We start from the raw sequence: 14,309 nt of genomic DNA, 5'->3' as shown, positions 1-14,309 counted from the left end.
GGCGTGGAAAGGAGGGAGCGCCCCGGCCCACCCGAGCCCAGCCCGCCGGCCTGCCGGGGAGGCGGCCACACCCCAGCCTTGGCCTCAGCTGCAGGGAGCCCCAGGAGGCCAGTGCCAGAAAGAAGTGGCTTCTCCAGACCAAGCCCCGTAGCCGCTCCCTAGGGAGACTTACAGACATGGACTGCGGCCCCCAAGCAGACACCCCGCACAGCCAGAGCCTGAGTCCTAGACAAGAGCCTCCCTGCCACCCATGCCATTCCTGGGAGACTTGTCCCAGACGGAATTTTTGAATTGGTAGCAGGAGAGATGTTCTAAGGCTCAGACCTCAGGTTCAGAGACCTTCCCATCGGAGACCCTGACAGATTAAATAGAGGCCCCAAGAGGCATACATACTAGACACAAAGAAATCTCAAGGACAGGGACAGACACAGTGAACCCACCCACAGACTCTACACTGGGACCTTCCCTCCAAGACTTGGTCATAGACACAGGTAAACTCGAACCCGGGCGCAAGCCCTTTGCAAATTCAGGGAAAACACTCGCAGGCAACCAACCCCCAGCCAGCCTGCAAGACAAAGCCCTTCCTCAACACTGAGGTGGCCCAGGCCTGCTCCCAAACAGCCCTTTCCCAAGTTACTGATGAACTCAGAGCAGAAAGCAAGACAAAGTCTCCAGCCACAAAGTAGCAAGGCTTCCCTGGACTGAGACCCTGAGAAACGAGGTGGAAACAAGAGGCCCTAGAGGTAGCTGTGGACAGACAACTGTGCGGCAGCCACTCTCTTGGACAGATCTGGGCACTGGACTGTGGGTCTCAACCCAGGAGCAAATCAGAACAACCTGGGGAGCTTTTTAAAATGCCAGACGGGAATAGTGGCTCACACCTAGAATCCCAGCACTTTGGGAGGCCAAGGCGAGCAGGTCACTTGAGGTCAGAAGTTCGAGACCAGCCTGGCCAACGTGATGAAACCTCGACTCTACTAAAAATACAAAATTAGCCATGCGTGGTGGCAGGCGCCTATAATCCCAGCTACTTGGGAGGCTGAGACACGAGAGAATTGCTTGAAGCCTGGAGGCGGAGGCTGCAATGAGCTGAGACTGTGCCACTGAACTCCTAGGCGACAGAGGAGACCCTGTCTCAAGAATAAAAAAGAAAAAGAAAAAAAAATGGGCAAATGACCTGAATAGACAGTTCAATACGTTATATAAATAGCCAATAATTACATGAAAATATCCTCAACATCATTAGTCCCCAGAGTAATGCAAATCAAAACTACAATGAGACGCCACATCATACCTATTAGGATGGCAATAATAAAAAAGACAGGTAATTAGGCCAGGAGTGGTGGCTCATGCCTGTAATCCCAACACTTTGGAAGGCTGAGGTGGGTGGATCACCTGAGGTCAGGAGTTCAAGACCAGCCTGGCTAACATGGTGCAAACAGTCTCTACTAAAAACACACAAAAACTTAGCTGGGCATGGCGGCAGGCGCCTGTAGTCCCAGCTACTTGGGAGGCTGAGGCAGGAGAATCCCTTGAACCTGGCAGGTGAAGGCTGCAGTGACCTGAGATTGCACCACTGCACTCCAGCCTGGGCAACAGAGCGAGACTCCATCTCAAATAATAATAATAATATTTTAAAGGCCAGGCTTGGTGGTTCATGCCTGTAATCCCAGCACTTTGGGAGGCCGAGGCAGGCGGATCACCTGAGGTCGGGAGTTTGAGACCAGCATGGTTAACCTGGTGAAACCCCGTCCTACTAAAAATACAAAAATTAGCTGGATATGGTGGCAGGCACCTATAATCCCAGCTACTCAGGAGGCTGAGACAGGAGAATCACTTGAACTCGGGAGGCAGAGGTTGCAGTGAGCAGAGATCGTGTTAGCCTGGCTAACATGGTGAAACCCAGTCTCTACTAAAAACACACAAAAAAAATTAGACGGGCAAGGTGGTGGGCGCCTGTATTTCCAGCTACTTGGGAGGCTGAGGCAGAAGAATACTTTGAATCTGGCAGGCAGAGGCTGCAGTGAGCTGAGATCGTGCCCTGGCACTCCAGCCTGGGCAACATAGCGAGACTCCATCTCAAATAGTAATAATAATAATATTTTAAAGACCAGTCTCGGTGGTTCACGCCTGCAGGCCGAGGCAGGCGGATCATCTGAGGTCGGGAGTTTGAGACCAGCCTGGTTAACTTGGCAAAACCCTGTCTCTACTAAAAATACACAAATTAGCTGGGCGTGGTGGCAGGCAGCTGTAATCCCAGCTACTCGGAAGGCTGAGGCAGGAGAATCACGTGAATTAGGGAGGCAGAGGTTGCAGTGAGCAGAGATCGTGCCACTGGACTCCAGCCTGGGTGACAGAGTGAGACTCCGACTCAAAAAAAAAAAAAAAAAAAAACCTGAAAAAAAGAGGCATTTAACAAGTTTTTGTGAGGATGTGAAGACATTGGAACCCTCACACATAGCTGGTTGGAATGTAAAATCATTCACTAACTTTGGAAAATAGTCTGGCAGTTCCTCAGATGTTTAAACATAGAGTTATATGATCCAGCAATTTCCCTTCTAGATATGTAACCAAGAGAAATAAAAGCATATTCCACAAAAAAAAACTTGTACGAGTATTCATAGCAGCATTATTCATAGTAGCCCCAGAGTGGAAACAACCCAAATGTCCGTCAACTGATGATTGAAGAAACAAAAGTGGCATATCCGTGTCTTAGTCTGTTTTGTGCTGCATCATGGAATACCTAAGGCTGGATAATTTATAAAGAACAGAGATTTCTTTCTTTGTGTTCTAGAGGCTGGGAAGTCCAAGGTCAAGGGCCCTGCATCTGGTGAGGGCCTTCTTTCTGCCTCATTCCACAGCAAAAAGTGGAAGGGTAAGACAGTGCCAGAGAGGGGGTGGGGTGGGGGCAGAACCCATCCATTTATCAACTGTCCACTCCCTTGATAACAAACCTACTCATGCAATAATGCCATTAATCCATTCATGAGGGAAGAGCCCACATAACCTAATCACTTCTTGAAGTTCCCACCTCTCAACAGTTGCATTGGGGGTTAAGTTTCCAACACATGAACTCTGGGGGGACATGTTCAAACCACAGCAGTGCATAAAGTGAAACTGTATTATTCCTAATAAGAAGAAATGAGATGATACGGTGTAGATGAACCTTGAAAACATTATGCTATGTGAAAGAAGCCAGACACGAAAAATCACGCACTCTATGATTCCATTTATATGACATGTCCAGAATAGGTCATCTGTAGAGGCAAGATGTAGATTAGTGGTTGCCTAGGATTGGGGGAAAGGGAGTGTTATGGACTGAATGTTTGTGCCTCTCCCACTTTTATACATCAAAGTTTAACTCCCAGTATGACTATATTTGAAGATAGGGCCTGGCTGGGCGTGGTGGCTCACGCCTGTAATCCCAGCACTTTGGGAGGTCAAGGCAGGCAGATCGCCTGAGATCAGGAGTTCGAGACCAGCCTGGCCAACATGGTGAAACCCTGTATCTACTAAAAATACAAAGTTAGCCGGGCATAGTGGCACCTGTAATCCCAGCTACTTGGGAGGCTGAGGCACGAGAATTGCTTGAACCAGAAAGGCGGAGGCTGCAATGAGCCGAGATTGCACCACCGCACTCCAGCCTGGGTGACAGAGCAAGATTCCAAAAATAAAAATAAATTAAAATACTGATGCCCAGTCCAATGTGAGTAAAAAGGTCCCAGGCATCGATAGTTTTTCAAAGCTCTCTGCTTGGTTCTAATGCATAGCCTGAAAACCAGAGACCTGGACCAACACTCACAGAGGCTCAGAGACAGCAAGTGTCAACCTCAGCTGCCCAGAAGCAGACCTTGGCAGGCCCAGTGCAGCTCTCCCCAAAATCAGCCTGCCACTGAGGAGTCAAAAATCTGCAAGCCAATTATTAAAAAGTAAAAAAGCAACAGATGTTGGCATGAATGTGGAGAAAGGGGAATACTTATACACTGTTGGTGGGAATGTAAATTAGCTCGATCTCTATGGAAAACAGTATGGAGATTTCTCAAAGACCTACAACTCTATCATTTGACCCAGAAATCCCACTACTGAGTACCTACCCACAGGAAAAGAAATCATGTAAAAGACAGCTGAACTCATGTTCATTGCAGCACTATTCACAATAGCAAAGTCATGGACCCAACCAAAGTGTCCATCAATAGTTGACTGAATAAAGAAAATGTTGGCTGGCACAGTGGCTCGTGCCTGTAAATCCCAGCACTTTGGGAGGCTGAGGCAGGAGGACTGCTTGAACCTAGGATTTTGAGACCAACTGGGCAACATAGCAAGACCCTGTCTCTTTTAAAAAAATGAAAATGTGATACATATACACCATGGAATAGTACACAGCCTTAAAAAAAGAAATAACGTCCTTTGCAGCAAAATGGACGGAGCTGGAGGCCATTATCCTAAGTAAACTAACCCAGGCGCAGAAAACCAAATACTGCATGTTCTCCGTTGTAAGTGGGAGCTAAGCAATGGGTACACAGGGGCATGAAGATGGAAATAGACACTGGAGACTCCAAAAAGGGGGCGGGTGGGTGTGGGGCAAGGGCTGGAAAATTACCTATTAGGTATAGTGTTCACTCTTAGGGTAATGGGTTCACTAGAAACCCAATCCCCCCAGTACACAATACACCCGTGTAACAAACATGCACATGTCCCTGAATCTAAAGCAAAATAATAGTTTAAAAAAAAAAAAGATCTGGAAGCCAGGTGATGGAGACCCTGCCTTGGAGACCAAAGCAATGTGAGCCCTTCCCTCTCCTCAATGCCAGCACAGGTCTTTGTCTGTCTCTGGGCATGAGATTCCCTCCACAGCAGGTCTTCCCTCAGACAGACAGCAGTAGGGCACATGGCCCAGGAGATGAAAAGGGAGCCAGAGAATGGGGACCCAAGATGGGCAACAGTCAGTAATGCAAAGGCCTTCAACACATCATCAGACTAACAGCATTCCCTCAGCACAACCCTTTCAGCCCCGAGCAAGGTCTGCGTGTCCAGTTGGGTTGCTGTGTCAGAGCAGTGAGGCCCTGACAGCAGGAAGCAGGCTTCCCCTGGGGCCCAAAACCACATCCTAAGCAGCAGCCTGGGAACTCAACCCTGTCCCAATACTTATTATAACTGTCACATGCAAGGGTGGTCTGTATCCAGACACAAAGACCTGAACAAGCCCCTGCTTGGTGGGCGAAGAAACAGAAGCAGACACACCACACAACACGGGTATCCAACTCCAAAGTGTTTAATCTCAACTCCAGAGGTCTGGGCCAGGCCAGGCACCTGGGGCCCTAGGCTGTTCTGCTTCTCTGCACCCCACACCCAGACCCTGGCCTTGGCTTCTCACTCCCGGGTCTTCAGATCGTCGTCATCCTGGGGTCCGGCTCCATGTTCTCACCGCTCCTCTATGACGACTCCTTCTGCTCAGCCTCCTCCCTTGCCAGTCTCAGGGAGGCTCCTTCACAGCCAATTCATCCTTGGGTCCCCTTCCCAGGGGACTTCAACAGTCTAGGCAGGGACCCTTGCCCCCAACTCGATCCCCATCACCACGGCCAGTAAAGCCTCTGTCAGGGGCCCTGCCTCTTCACCTGCTGCCTCCACAAGCCCCACCAGGGCCAGACCCCGCTTCCTCGGGCACTGCTCTGGCCCCAGTGTCCAGCGGGCACAGTGGGCAGCCAGCCGGGGCCGGCCCAGGCGAAACACCTCACCCACTGACTCTGGGCCACCCTGGGGTCCTAGGTGGATGCGGCCCACGGCTTCTTCCAGCTCCTCCTCCAGCCCAGGCAGTAGGAAACGGCCAGCAGCCTCCAGTGCCTCCTCGGCCTCTGAGCCCAGCAGGGGCTGGCCTGGAGGGGGCACGGGCCCCAGGGCAGCCCCACAGCCCCGACAACCATGCAAATGATGCAGGATAGGCCAGGCTGCACCAGGTGACAGGCCTCGCAGGGGCACCAGGTCCATCTGGGCTTCTGCAAAGCTGCCTGACAGCAGGGCCCGGAAGAAAGGGGAGGCGGTGGCTGAGGCTGCTCGCTGGGCAGGGAGCTGGAGGCCTGAGTCCAGCAGGAAGTGCAGGTCGGGAGCTGGGACAGGGGCTGGGCCCAGCAGAGGTTCATAGAGGCAAGGGGACGGTGAGTCTAGGTCCATGGGGACTGCCCGTGGGACGGCTGGGCTCATGGTGGGAGACACCAGGTCTTGGAGGCAGGAAAGGGAGTCCGCGGCAAAGAAGAGGAAGAGCGGGTGTGGGGCCGGCCGGGTCAGCGCCGCAAGGAGGAGCCGGAGGCCACCCTGCTCCAGGAGCAGCCGGCGCCACACAGAGGGCTTCCTACAGGGAAGAGAGGGCCTTTCAGAAGGTGAGAAACGGGCCTGGGAAACACAGCACTCCTCCCCAGCCCCGCAAGGCACCCACTTCCCACTCACCGGCAGATGAAGGGCAGGGTCAGCGCGCAGGCCACGCGGTCCTCAGGGCTCCCGGAGAGTAAGAGGTGCGTGAGGGCGCCGACCCCAAAGGGCGACTCAGCCTGAACCGTCAGGTTCTGCAGTAGCCTCTCCCCTGCAAGTGGAAAGCTTGTCAGGCTGGGAGCTGGGGTCTGAGACAGGACTCTGGGCCCATGAGATGAAGGAGGGTAAAACCTCTGGGTGAGAAATCAGGGCACTGAAGAGGCAGTGCTGGGCTTGGGACACTGGGAACCTGAGGTCCAGGACAAGGACAGAAGGTGGGACGGTCAGGGTGTAAGTCTGGGCCCCTGAAGCAGCCTGTGGTCAGGGCACAGCAGACAGGGCAGTTCCTGGCAGTGCTGGGGGTGGTGGTGAGGGCGGGGTTCACACCGGTGGGGTTCACAGGTCAGGGTGCCGGTGGGGAGCAGTCAGGACAGCGCTGAACCAATGGCAGAGCCAAGAAAGAACCACAGACCGGCCTGGATCCTGGGCGTGGGGCTGCGTCTGGAGTTAGGGTATCTAGGCCCCAGGGCTTTGGCAGAGGACACAGCAGAATTCTGCCTGTGGGCCCATGGAGGGACCAGAACGTCCTGCTCCCCACCCCACTCTGGTGACAGGTTGTCTGGAGGACGGGCTGGGGAGGACGGGTGAGTGGAAAGGTGAGGTTCTGAGCCCCTGGAAGCCATGGGGGAGGACGAGGACTCGCACGGGGGCAAGGAGACGGGTGGGTGTGGGAACTTACCCAGCTCTCGGTGGCGGCTGTGGAGAGTGGGCCGGGCACGTGGTGCCGGCCAATCGTCGGGCGCCACCCCCAGCACCAGCCAGGCCCGCAGCAGCGCTGCGCCATAGCTGCGCACAAAGGCCTCCAGGCAGGCAGGGTTGCAGGTGAGGCGTGACAGGATGCGCAGTGCACGTGGGCTGGGCGGGCCCGGTGCGCCGGTCACATAGGTCAGCAGGCCGTACAGGGCCGGGCCGGTCACAAGTGCCCCGCTTGGGTCAGGGGCCTGGGAAAAGCGTGAAAGCAGCAGCAGGGCTGGCCCTTCGCGTCCCCAAGGCTCCTCGATGGCGGCGGCGGGGCTGTGGCTTGGAGTGCGCTGGGTGCGCGGTGCCCGCAGCGAGGTCGGGGTCAGGACCGGGCTGGCCGGCTCCACAGGCTCCGGTGGAGGACACTGCTCAGGAGACCAGTCGGGGGAGATGTCATCAGGGCCCGCGGCATAGCCCTCGGAGATCAGCCACGACCTGTGGAGGGAAGAAAGGAAGGAGACTGAACCCAGTGCCAAGGTGAAGGGGCAGAGTCCAAGAGGCCTAAGCGGTCTTTTTTTTTTTTTTTTTTTTAAAGAAACGTGGTCTCCCTCTGTAGCCCAGGCTGGAATGAAGTTGTGGGATCCTGGCTCACTGCAGCCTTGAACTCTTGAGCTCAAGCGATCCTCCCACCTCAGCCTCCCAAGTAGCTGGCACTACAGGTGTGTGCCCCCACGCTCAGCTAATTTTTTAAATGTTTTGTAGAGATGGGTCTTGCTATATTGCCCAGGCTGGTCTCAAACTCCTGTGCTCAAGCGATCCTCCTGCCTTGGCCTCCCAAGGCGCTGGGATCACAGGTGTGAGCCACTGCATGAGCTAAAAGCTGTCTTGGAGGGAGGAAAAGCCAGGGGAGAGGAGGGTGGAGAAAGGGGATAAATGGAAGTGAGAGGGGATAGGACTAAAACCTCATTCAGCAATTACTGATGCCTGTCATGTGCCAAGCTGTTCTTTAGATGCTGGGTAGAAGCACTGAACAAAGTGCCTGTCCTCCTGGAGTTTATGTTCCAGTGAGAAGAAGCAGACAAGAAGTGAGAGTACCGTAAGTTTTGTTAGTGTGGGACCAGTGTAGAGTACAGGGGTCATGGAGAAAATAAAAAGGAAATAGGAAGCGCTGGGGGCCGGGCATGGTGACTCACACCTGTAATCCCTACACTTTGGGAGGTTGAGCTGGGAGGATCACTGTAAGCCAAGAGTTCAAGACCAGCCTGGGCAACAAAGCGAGATCCCCAACTCTAATGTTTCAAAAAAATAAAAAGAGTTCCTCAGCTTTCTTGTGATGCTTCAGCTCATGAGTGACAGTAAGAGAGTAAGAACTTGGACTCCAGAGTCCATCATCTTAATCTACGTATATCCCACCTCCCAGTGAACCTGTCTGGGGCCCAAAGTTCAAAGGTGCTGGGGTGGAACCAAGGTTAAAAGGTAGATCCAGCCAGTGCAAAGGATCACACCCGTAATCCCAGCACTGTGGGAGGCCGAGGCGGGGGGATCACCTGAGGTCAGGAGTTCGAGACCAGCCTGACCAACACGGTGAAACCCTGTCTCTATTAAAAATACAAAAATTAGCTGGGCATAGTGGCCAGCACCTGTAATCCCACTATTCGTGAGGCTGAAGCAGGAGAACTGCTTGAACCCAGGAGGCGGAAGTTGCAGTGAGTGGAGATGGCACCACTGCCTTCCAGCCTGGATGACAGTGAGACCCTGTCTCAAAAAAAAAAAAAGGTAGACCCAGGGGAGTAGAGTGTGTTAGACAGGAACTGGCAGGTGGCTGTGTGGGAATCAGGAGTCTGGGTAATAAAAGTCTTATTCAGACAGAATGGGGGTGGAGGTAGTGAAGAGGACCAAGACAGACACAAACCCCACGCCACCACACTGCTCACCCTCCCAAGCCCTGAGGCAGGGACTCACCTGAGGCTCCGGAAGCTTCCACCCTGTGCCCGCTCAGGGGTCCTCTCCTCAGGGAAGTCCCAGGAAGCAGCTTCTCTTCCCTCTTCTTCCTCCTCACCAGCCTCACCACACAGCTGCCCAGCCAGGAGAGGCACAAGTCCCAGAGCTTGGAGCCGGCCCAGGGCCCCAGTGTCATACAGAAAGCCCACAAGGGCAGCCACAATACGAGGGTGCCATGCGCTGGCACGAGGGTCCCGCAGCAGGCCTATCAGTAGATCCAAGCCACCAGCATCCCGCAGCCGGGCCCGGTTGATGGCCTCACGACACAGGAGGCACACAGCCCGCACCAGAGGCTGCTGGGAGGCTGGACTAGCTCCATTAGGACCCCGGCGCTGCCGAAGCTCATCTACCAGCACCTCCACCCCACCAGCATTGCCCAGTGCAGGCCGAATCAGGCCCTGGGCACACAGGTTGGCGAGGATCAGAATGGTTCCCTCGCGTACTACCCGCTTGGGGTGGGATGCCAGGCTGACGAGTGGGCCCAGTCCCCCACCCAGACTTAGCTGCTCAGCACAGGCCCGGGAGCAGCCTCGGCTGAGTTCCAGGAGGGCACGGACGAGGGCTGAGGTCAGTGCAGCATCTGGGGCAGTGGCTAGGAGCTCAGCCAGAGGGCGCACTGCTCCCTGCTGTGCCAGAGCCAGGCGGTGCTGGGGTGAGTCTGCCAGGTTGCGGAGGGCACGCACCACGCTCTGCAGGCACTGTGAGTCCTGGCAGGCTGTCAGGCTCTCCACAAGCAGGGGAACAGCACCTGAGGGCAGGAAAGAGGAGCACAGAGGGTGAACAAGGACAGACACTCAAGCCTTTCTTCCACTCCGAGCCCTAGCAGATCCCACCCTCACAGCCTCTCACCAGCACAGTGGATGTCCCCACAGCTCTCAGGTTCCATGGCTAAGTTCCCCAGGGCACGGGCCGTTCGGTTCTGGATGCTGTCTGTCTTCATGCACTGAAGAATGGTCACTGCAAGGAGAGTTTGGGCTTGTGAGGGTTCTACCCCTTACTGTCTCTCTCATCAGTCACCTCGAGAATGTGGCCTGAGAGGGCTGGGAAGGCTTTCAAAAGAGGCTAATGCTCGGCAGGGCACGGTGGCTCAAGCTTATAATCCTAGCACTTTGGGGGACCAAGGTGGGTGGGTCACTTGAGGTCAGGAGTTCGAGAACAGCCTGGCCAACGGGGCCAAATCCCATCTCTACTAAAAATACAAAAACTATCTAGGTGTGGTGGTGCGCGCCTGTAATCCCAGCTACCTGGGAGGCTGTAGCAAGAGAATTGCTTGAACCCAGGAGGCAGAGGTTGCAGTAAGCTGAGATCGTGTCACTGCACTCCAGCCCAGACGACAGAGCAAGACTCCATCTCAAAAAAAATTACTAAATAAAAGGAAGAGGCTAACACTCGAGCTGGGTCTGGAGGGGTACACAGGAAGGTATTTGCCAGAAGCACAGTCGATGGGGGAGTGAGAAGGCATTTCGGGTTTGGAAGTAGCCTTTCCAAAGGCCCAGAGGTAAGATGCAGTGTCTGTGAAAGGCTTCAAATGTCAGGCCAAGGGATCAGGACTTGAATGTGAAGGCACTGGGCGCCACACAAGGGTTTTATGAAGGGGAGTGACATGATACAATCTGGCATCCATAGGGAGAATGCATTATGGGGGAAAGAATAGGAAGGGAGGAGTCAAAAGGCTATCATAATAGCCCAAGCATGAAAAGACAATAGCTTGAACCAACCCAGCTACCAGCATCACACAGCACAGAGGTACCAGTCTCTGGGCACACAACGGAAGTAGGGAGAGAGAGAAGCAGATAGATTCAGAAGACATTTAAAATGAAAAATAGTAGCTGAGTGATGGGGGTTATTTAATAACCAAGGCTCTTATCAAACATAGATGGTCCAGATGCATTTTATGTAAATTTTAAATACATTAATGCTTCCCTTTATCCAAAAAGTTAAGATGTCATCAAAACTAGCTTAATTTTGTGGAAGGCAGGTAGTGACATGTAAACTGCTTTCACACACTGCCACTAGGAGGCACCAATTTAGCTGGTAAACAGAAAAGCTTATGTTTTGCTAGGATTTGTTCTTACTGTGCTGGTTTTAATTATTTTTATTTATTTTTTCCTGCTTCCTAAGTGACTACTGGTTTGTTTAGTTTTCTAAAATATGAGGTCTTGTTATGTTGCCCAGGCTGGAATGCAGTGGCTATTCACAGGCACAGTCATTGTTCGCTGCAGCCTCTACTTACCAGGCTCAAGGGATCCTTCCGCCTCAGCCTCTCAAGTAGCTGGAACTACAGGCGTGTACCACTGCACCCAGCTTATGCTAGTTTTTAATAACCTGAAGTCCCCATGCTTAGAGTATTTGTATATTCGTACTATATTTGTACTTCGTTTTCTCCCCACTTTGATTTTCTGAGGTAGCTATCACTGTCCCATTTTACAAGGAATCCTGGCCTCAGAGGGGTTAGGTGACTTTTGCAGAACTCCCTTTCTGAACCACTACACCTTCCAGCTCAACAGTGGGACTTCAGAACCTTGCACAGGGCCGGACACATAGTGGGCACTGAATATCTGCTATGAACATCATAACTGGAGAATAAGAATCATCTGGAAAAGTCACCAAATAACCCTTTGGCCTCCGCTAGTCTAGCTTCGAAAGAAGTCCTCAAGAACCAATTCCTAGATAATGGCTGTAATTATCTGGTGTGGGAGGGCTCTCTCTCATCTAAAAAGACAGCAGTGACGTCACGGGGCACAACAGCTTGAGAAACAGGAGCGGTGCGCCATCACAAAGCACGTTATTCCAGGATATGACACAAAGAACTCCAAACTCCCGGCCCAGACAGCGAGCGAATTGCAAACCCAATCTTTCTAGGAAACGGAGGCGGAGCACTTACCCAAAGGGAGTATGCCTCCGAGTCTGCGCACTTCGGCCCGGCACGCCCCTTCCGTACAGCAATCGGCTAGGATGCTAAGCGCCAAGTCCAGCGTCTTGCGCAGGCGCACTGGCGGTGAAGGCGTAGACGACGGCACAGAGGGGGCGGGGCCCGATGCGGGGGCGGGGCTAGAAGCTGCTGACGCGGCCGAGGGGGCGGAGCCGGGGCCTGCCTGGGACGGGGCGGAACCCGCTGTAGCCGCTCGCCGTAGCAGCGCGAGTAGGGGGCGGAGCCCGCCGCGTGCCCGGAAGCGCTCGATTCCCCCCGCTGCCTTGATGTGGCGCGTGCGGAGGGCTAGGAGCGCGCGGCCCAGGGGTGTCTCGTTGGCAGCTGGGTCCTTTTCCCCACCCAGACCCTCCCCGGCCGCCGCCGCGAGCTGCGCGAGGCAAAACGAGAGCGAGTCCGTGAGGGTTGGCTTCGCAGCCGCCATCTTGGCTCGGGCCTCAGACTCCGCCCCGCTTCTCGCCGCTGATCCCAGGGAGCGGAACTGGAAGACAGAGGAGTCGCCGGGCACCGCCTCGCTGACGCTGTTTAAATAGCGCCGTCGCAGCGATGCAAGTCGGAAGTTGTAGTTCTCGACCCCGGAAGTCTGTCCTTGCAAGAAGGTGCGGCGGTACCCTTATCGCTGCGCAACCTGGGACGCGCCGGTAGTGCATGCGGGAGGTGTGGTCCGCGCCGAGCTTCGCACGCCTACCTCGGGACGCGCGGGAAACTCTTCCAAGGCCCTCCAGGTGGGCCGGAGCCTCCGGACAGCCCAGACGTCCGACCACGGAGCCTTCGTGCCGTGCTCCGCCCCCGGCGTGCACTCGGCGGGGACCGCCTTTCCTCCTCTAGGCTCGCTTCGCTGCCCCCCAGCGGTGGTGCGGCCCGGCCCCGGGACCGACTCCGAGAACCCCAAGCCGGGCCGAAAGTGCGAGGTCCTGACCGCGCCGCAGACGCGGGTTAAAGAAGAGGGTTAAACCTACCGAGAACGTTCGCTGCCTCTTCCTAGGGTGACGGGCTTGTGGAATTTTCCGTTTCCGGAGCTGGACCCCGGTATCCCGAGTGTCCTCCGCTCTGGACGTGGTCGTGAGCTCAGGAGCTGGCGTCTAGGAAACAGGGAGTTCTTCACCCGTAGTGCAGTCGGCTATGCCAGAAGAGACAAGGGAGAATCCGGACGGGGCGGGGCGGCGGGGGAGCGGGACGTTAGCATCGCGGGGAGCCCCCAGGTCACCCCTGGATTGCGAGGTGGCTCCGCCTGAGCAGCCCTTCCTGGTGTGGCAGGGGCAGCTGCCCGCCTGGAAAATGGTCAGGCTCTGGCCCTGGGGAGGAAGAAGCCTTTGCCAAGAGCAACCGTCTACAAGCCCCAAAACCTGCGAGTGCCGGAAGTGTGGGCTGACCACAGCCTACCTCCCCGGCTTCATTCACCGCCAAGGCAGCCACGCTGGTGACAAGCCTTACCGTTGTCCGGGGTATAGCAGAAGCTTCCGATGTGGCTCTGATCTGGTTAAGCACCACTGGGTACACACAGGTCAAAAGCCATACTCCTGCCCTGAGTGTGACCATCGCTTCAGCCCTACACCTGTGCCTTGTGTGGTAAGACTTTCAGCGTCACCTCAAACCTGATCCAGCACCAGCGCTTACACACCGCTAAAAGCCTTACCGCTGAAGGGACTGCGGAAAGAGCCTCAGGCTTAACTCCAACCTGTTGCAGCACCTGTGGTCCGCATGGGTGAGAAGGCCTCTAAATGCCTTGTTTGTAGTAAGAGTTCTGTGCACAGTTGGAATCTGCTGCGGCACCAGCACAGTCACAAAGTCCGGAAACCTGATGCTTGGTGATGAGTGTGGCCAGAGCTTCCGCCAGAGCTCCCACCTGCCTCGTCCACTACGCAGCCCACAGCGGCCAGAAGCCCTGCATCTGCCTGCAGTGTGGCAAGGCCTTAGCCGGAAGCTCCAACCTGGGCCAGCACCGGCGGACGCACCAGGGCGGCAGCCTCTGCCAGTAGCCCTGGCTTCAGTTTTAGCTGAAACTTCAGCTCTGACTCTGGTTCGGACCTCAAGGAAATGGAAGGAACCAGGTCTCTAAGCAGACCCCCTTCTGCTCCCCTAGGGCTGTTGATTTTAGAGCTAATGATGGGATTTGGTTGGGGCGGAGTGGGGGGTCTCCACATCTTTTTGCCCAACCCTTTGCCGAGTCAAGGAA

The 14,309-nt window shown here is 54.8% G+C and overlaps 1 protein-coding gene across 1 annotated transcript; it reads right to left on the bottom strand.

Moving 5' to 3' along the window:
- Nucleotides 1–5,254: 5,254 nt before the first annotated feature.
- On the bottom strand, nt 5,255–14,048 carry LOC105482968 (armadillo repeat containing 5). The gene is made up of 8 exons (XM_024793182.2): nt 13,568–14,048; nt 13,093–13,215; nt 12,089–12,614; nt 10,054–10,161; nt 9,166–9,952; nt 7,202–7,698; nt 6,442–6,574; nt 5,255–6,346 (listed from the first exon to the last, which is right to left on the bottom strand). Exons 1-8 carry the CDS (start codon nt 13,670–13,672, stop codon nt 5,536–5,538), a joined length of 3,090 nt encoding a protein of 1,029 aa, XP_024648950.2. The 5' UTR covers nt 13,673–14,048; the 3' UTR covers nt 5,255–5,535.
- Between the last annotated feature and the right edge of the window lie 261 nt (nt 14,049–14,309).

Source organism: Macaca nemestrina, chromosome 18 (assembly GCF_043159975.1).
Source record: "Macaca nemestrina isolate mMacNem1 chromosome 18, mMacNem.hap1, whole genome shotgun sequence".
NCBI classification, from domain to species: domain Eukaryota; kingdom Metazoa; phylum Chordata; class Mammalia; order Primates; family Cercopithecidae; genus Macaca; species Macaca nemestrina.
Note: the sequence above shows the minus strand (reverse complement) of the source record. Positions and strands in the feature narration are given on the sequence as shown.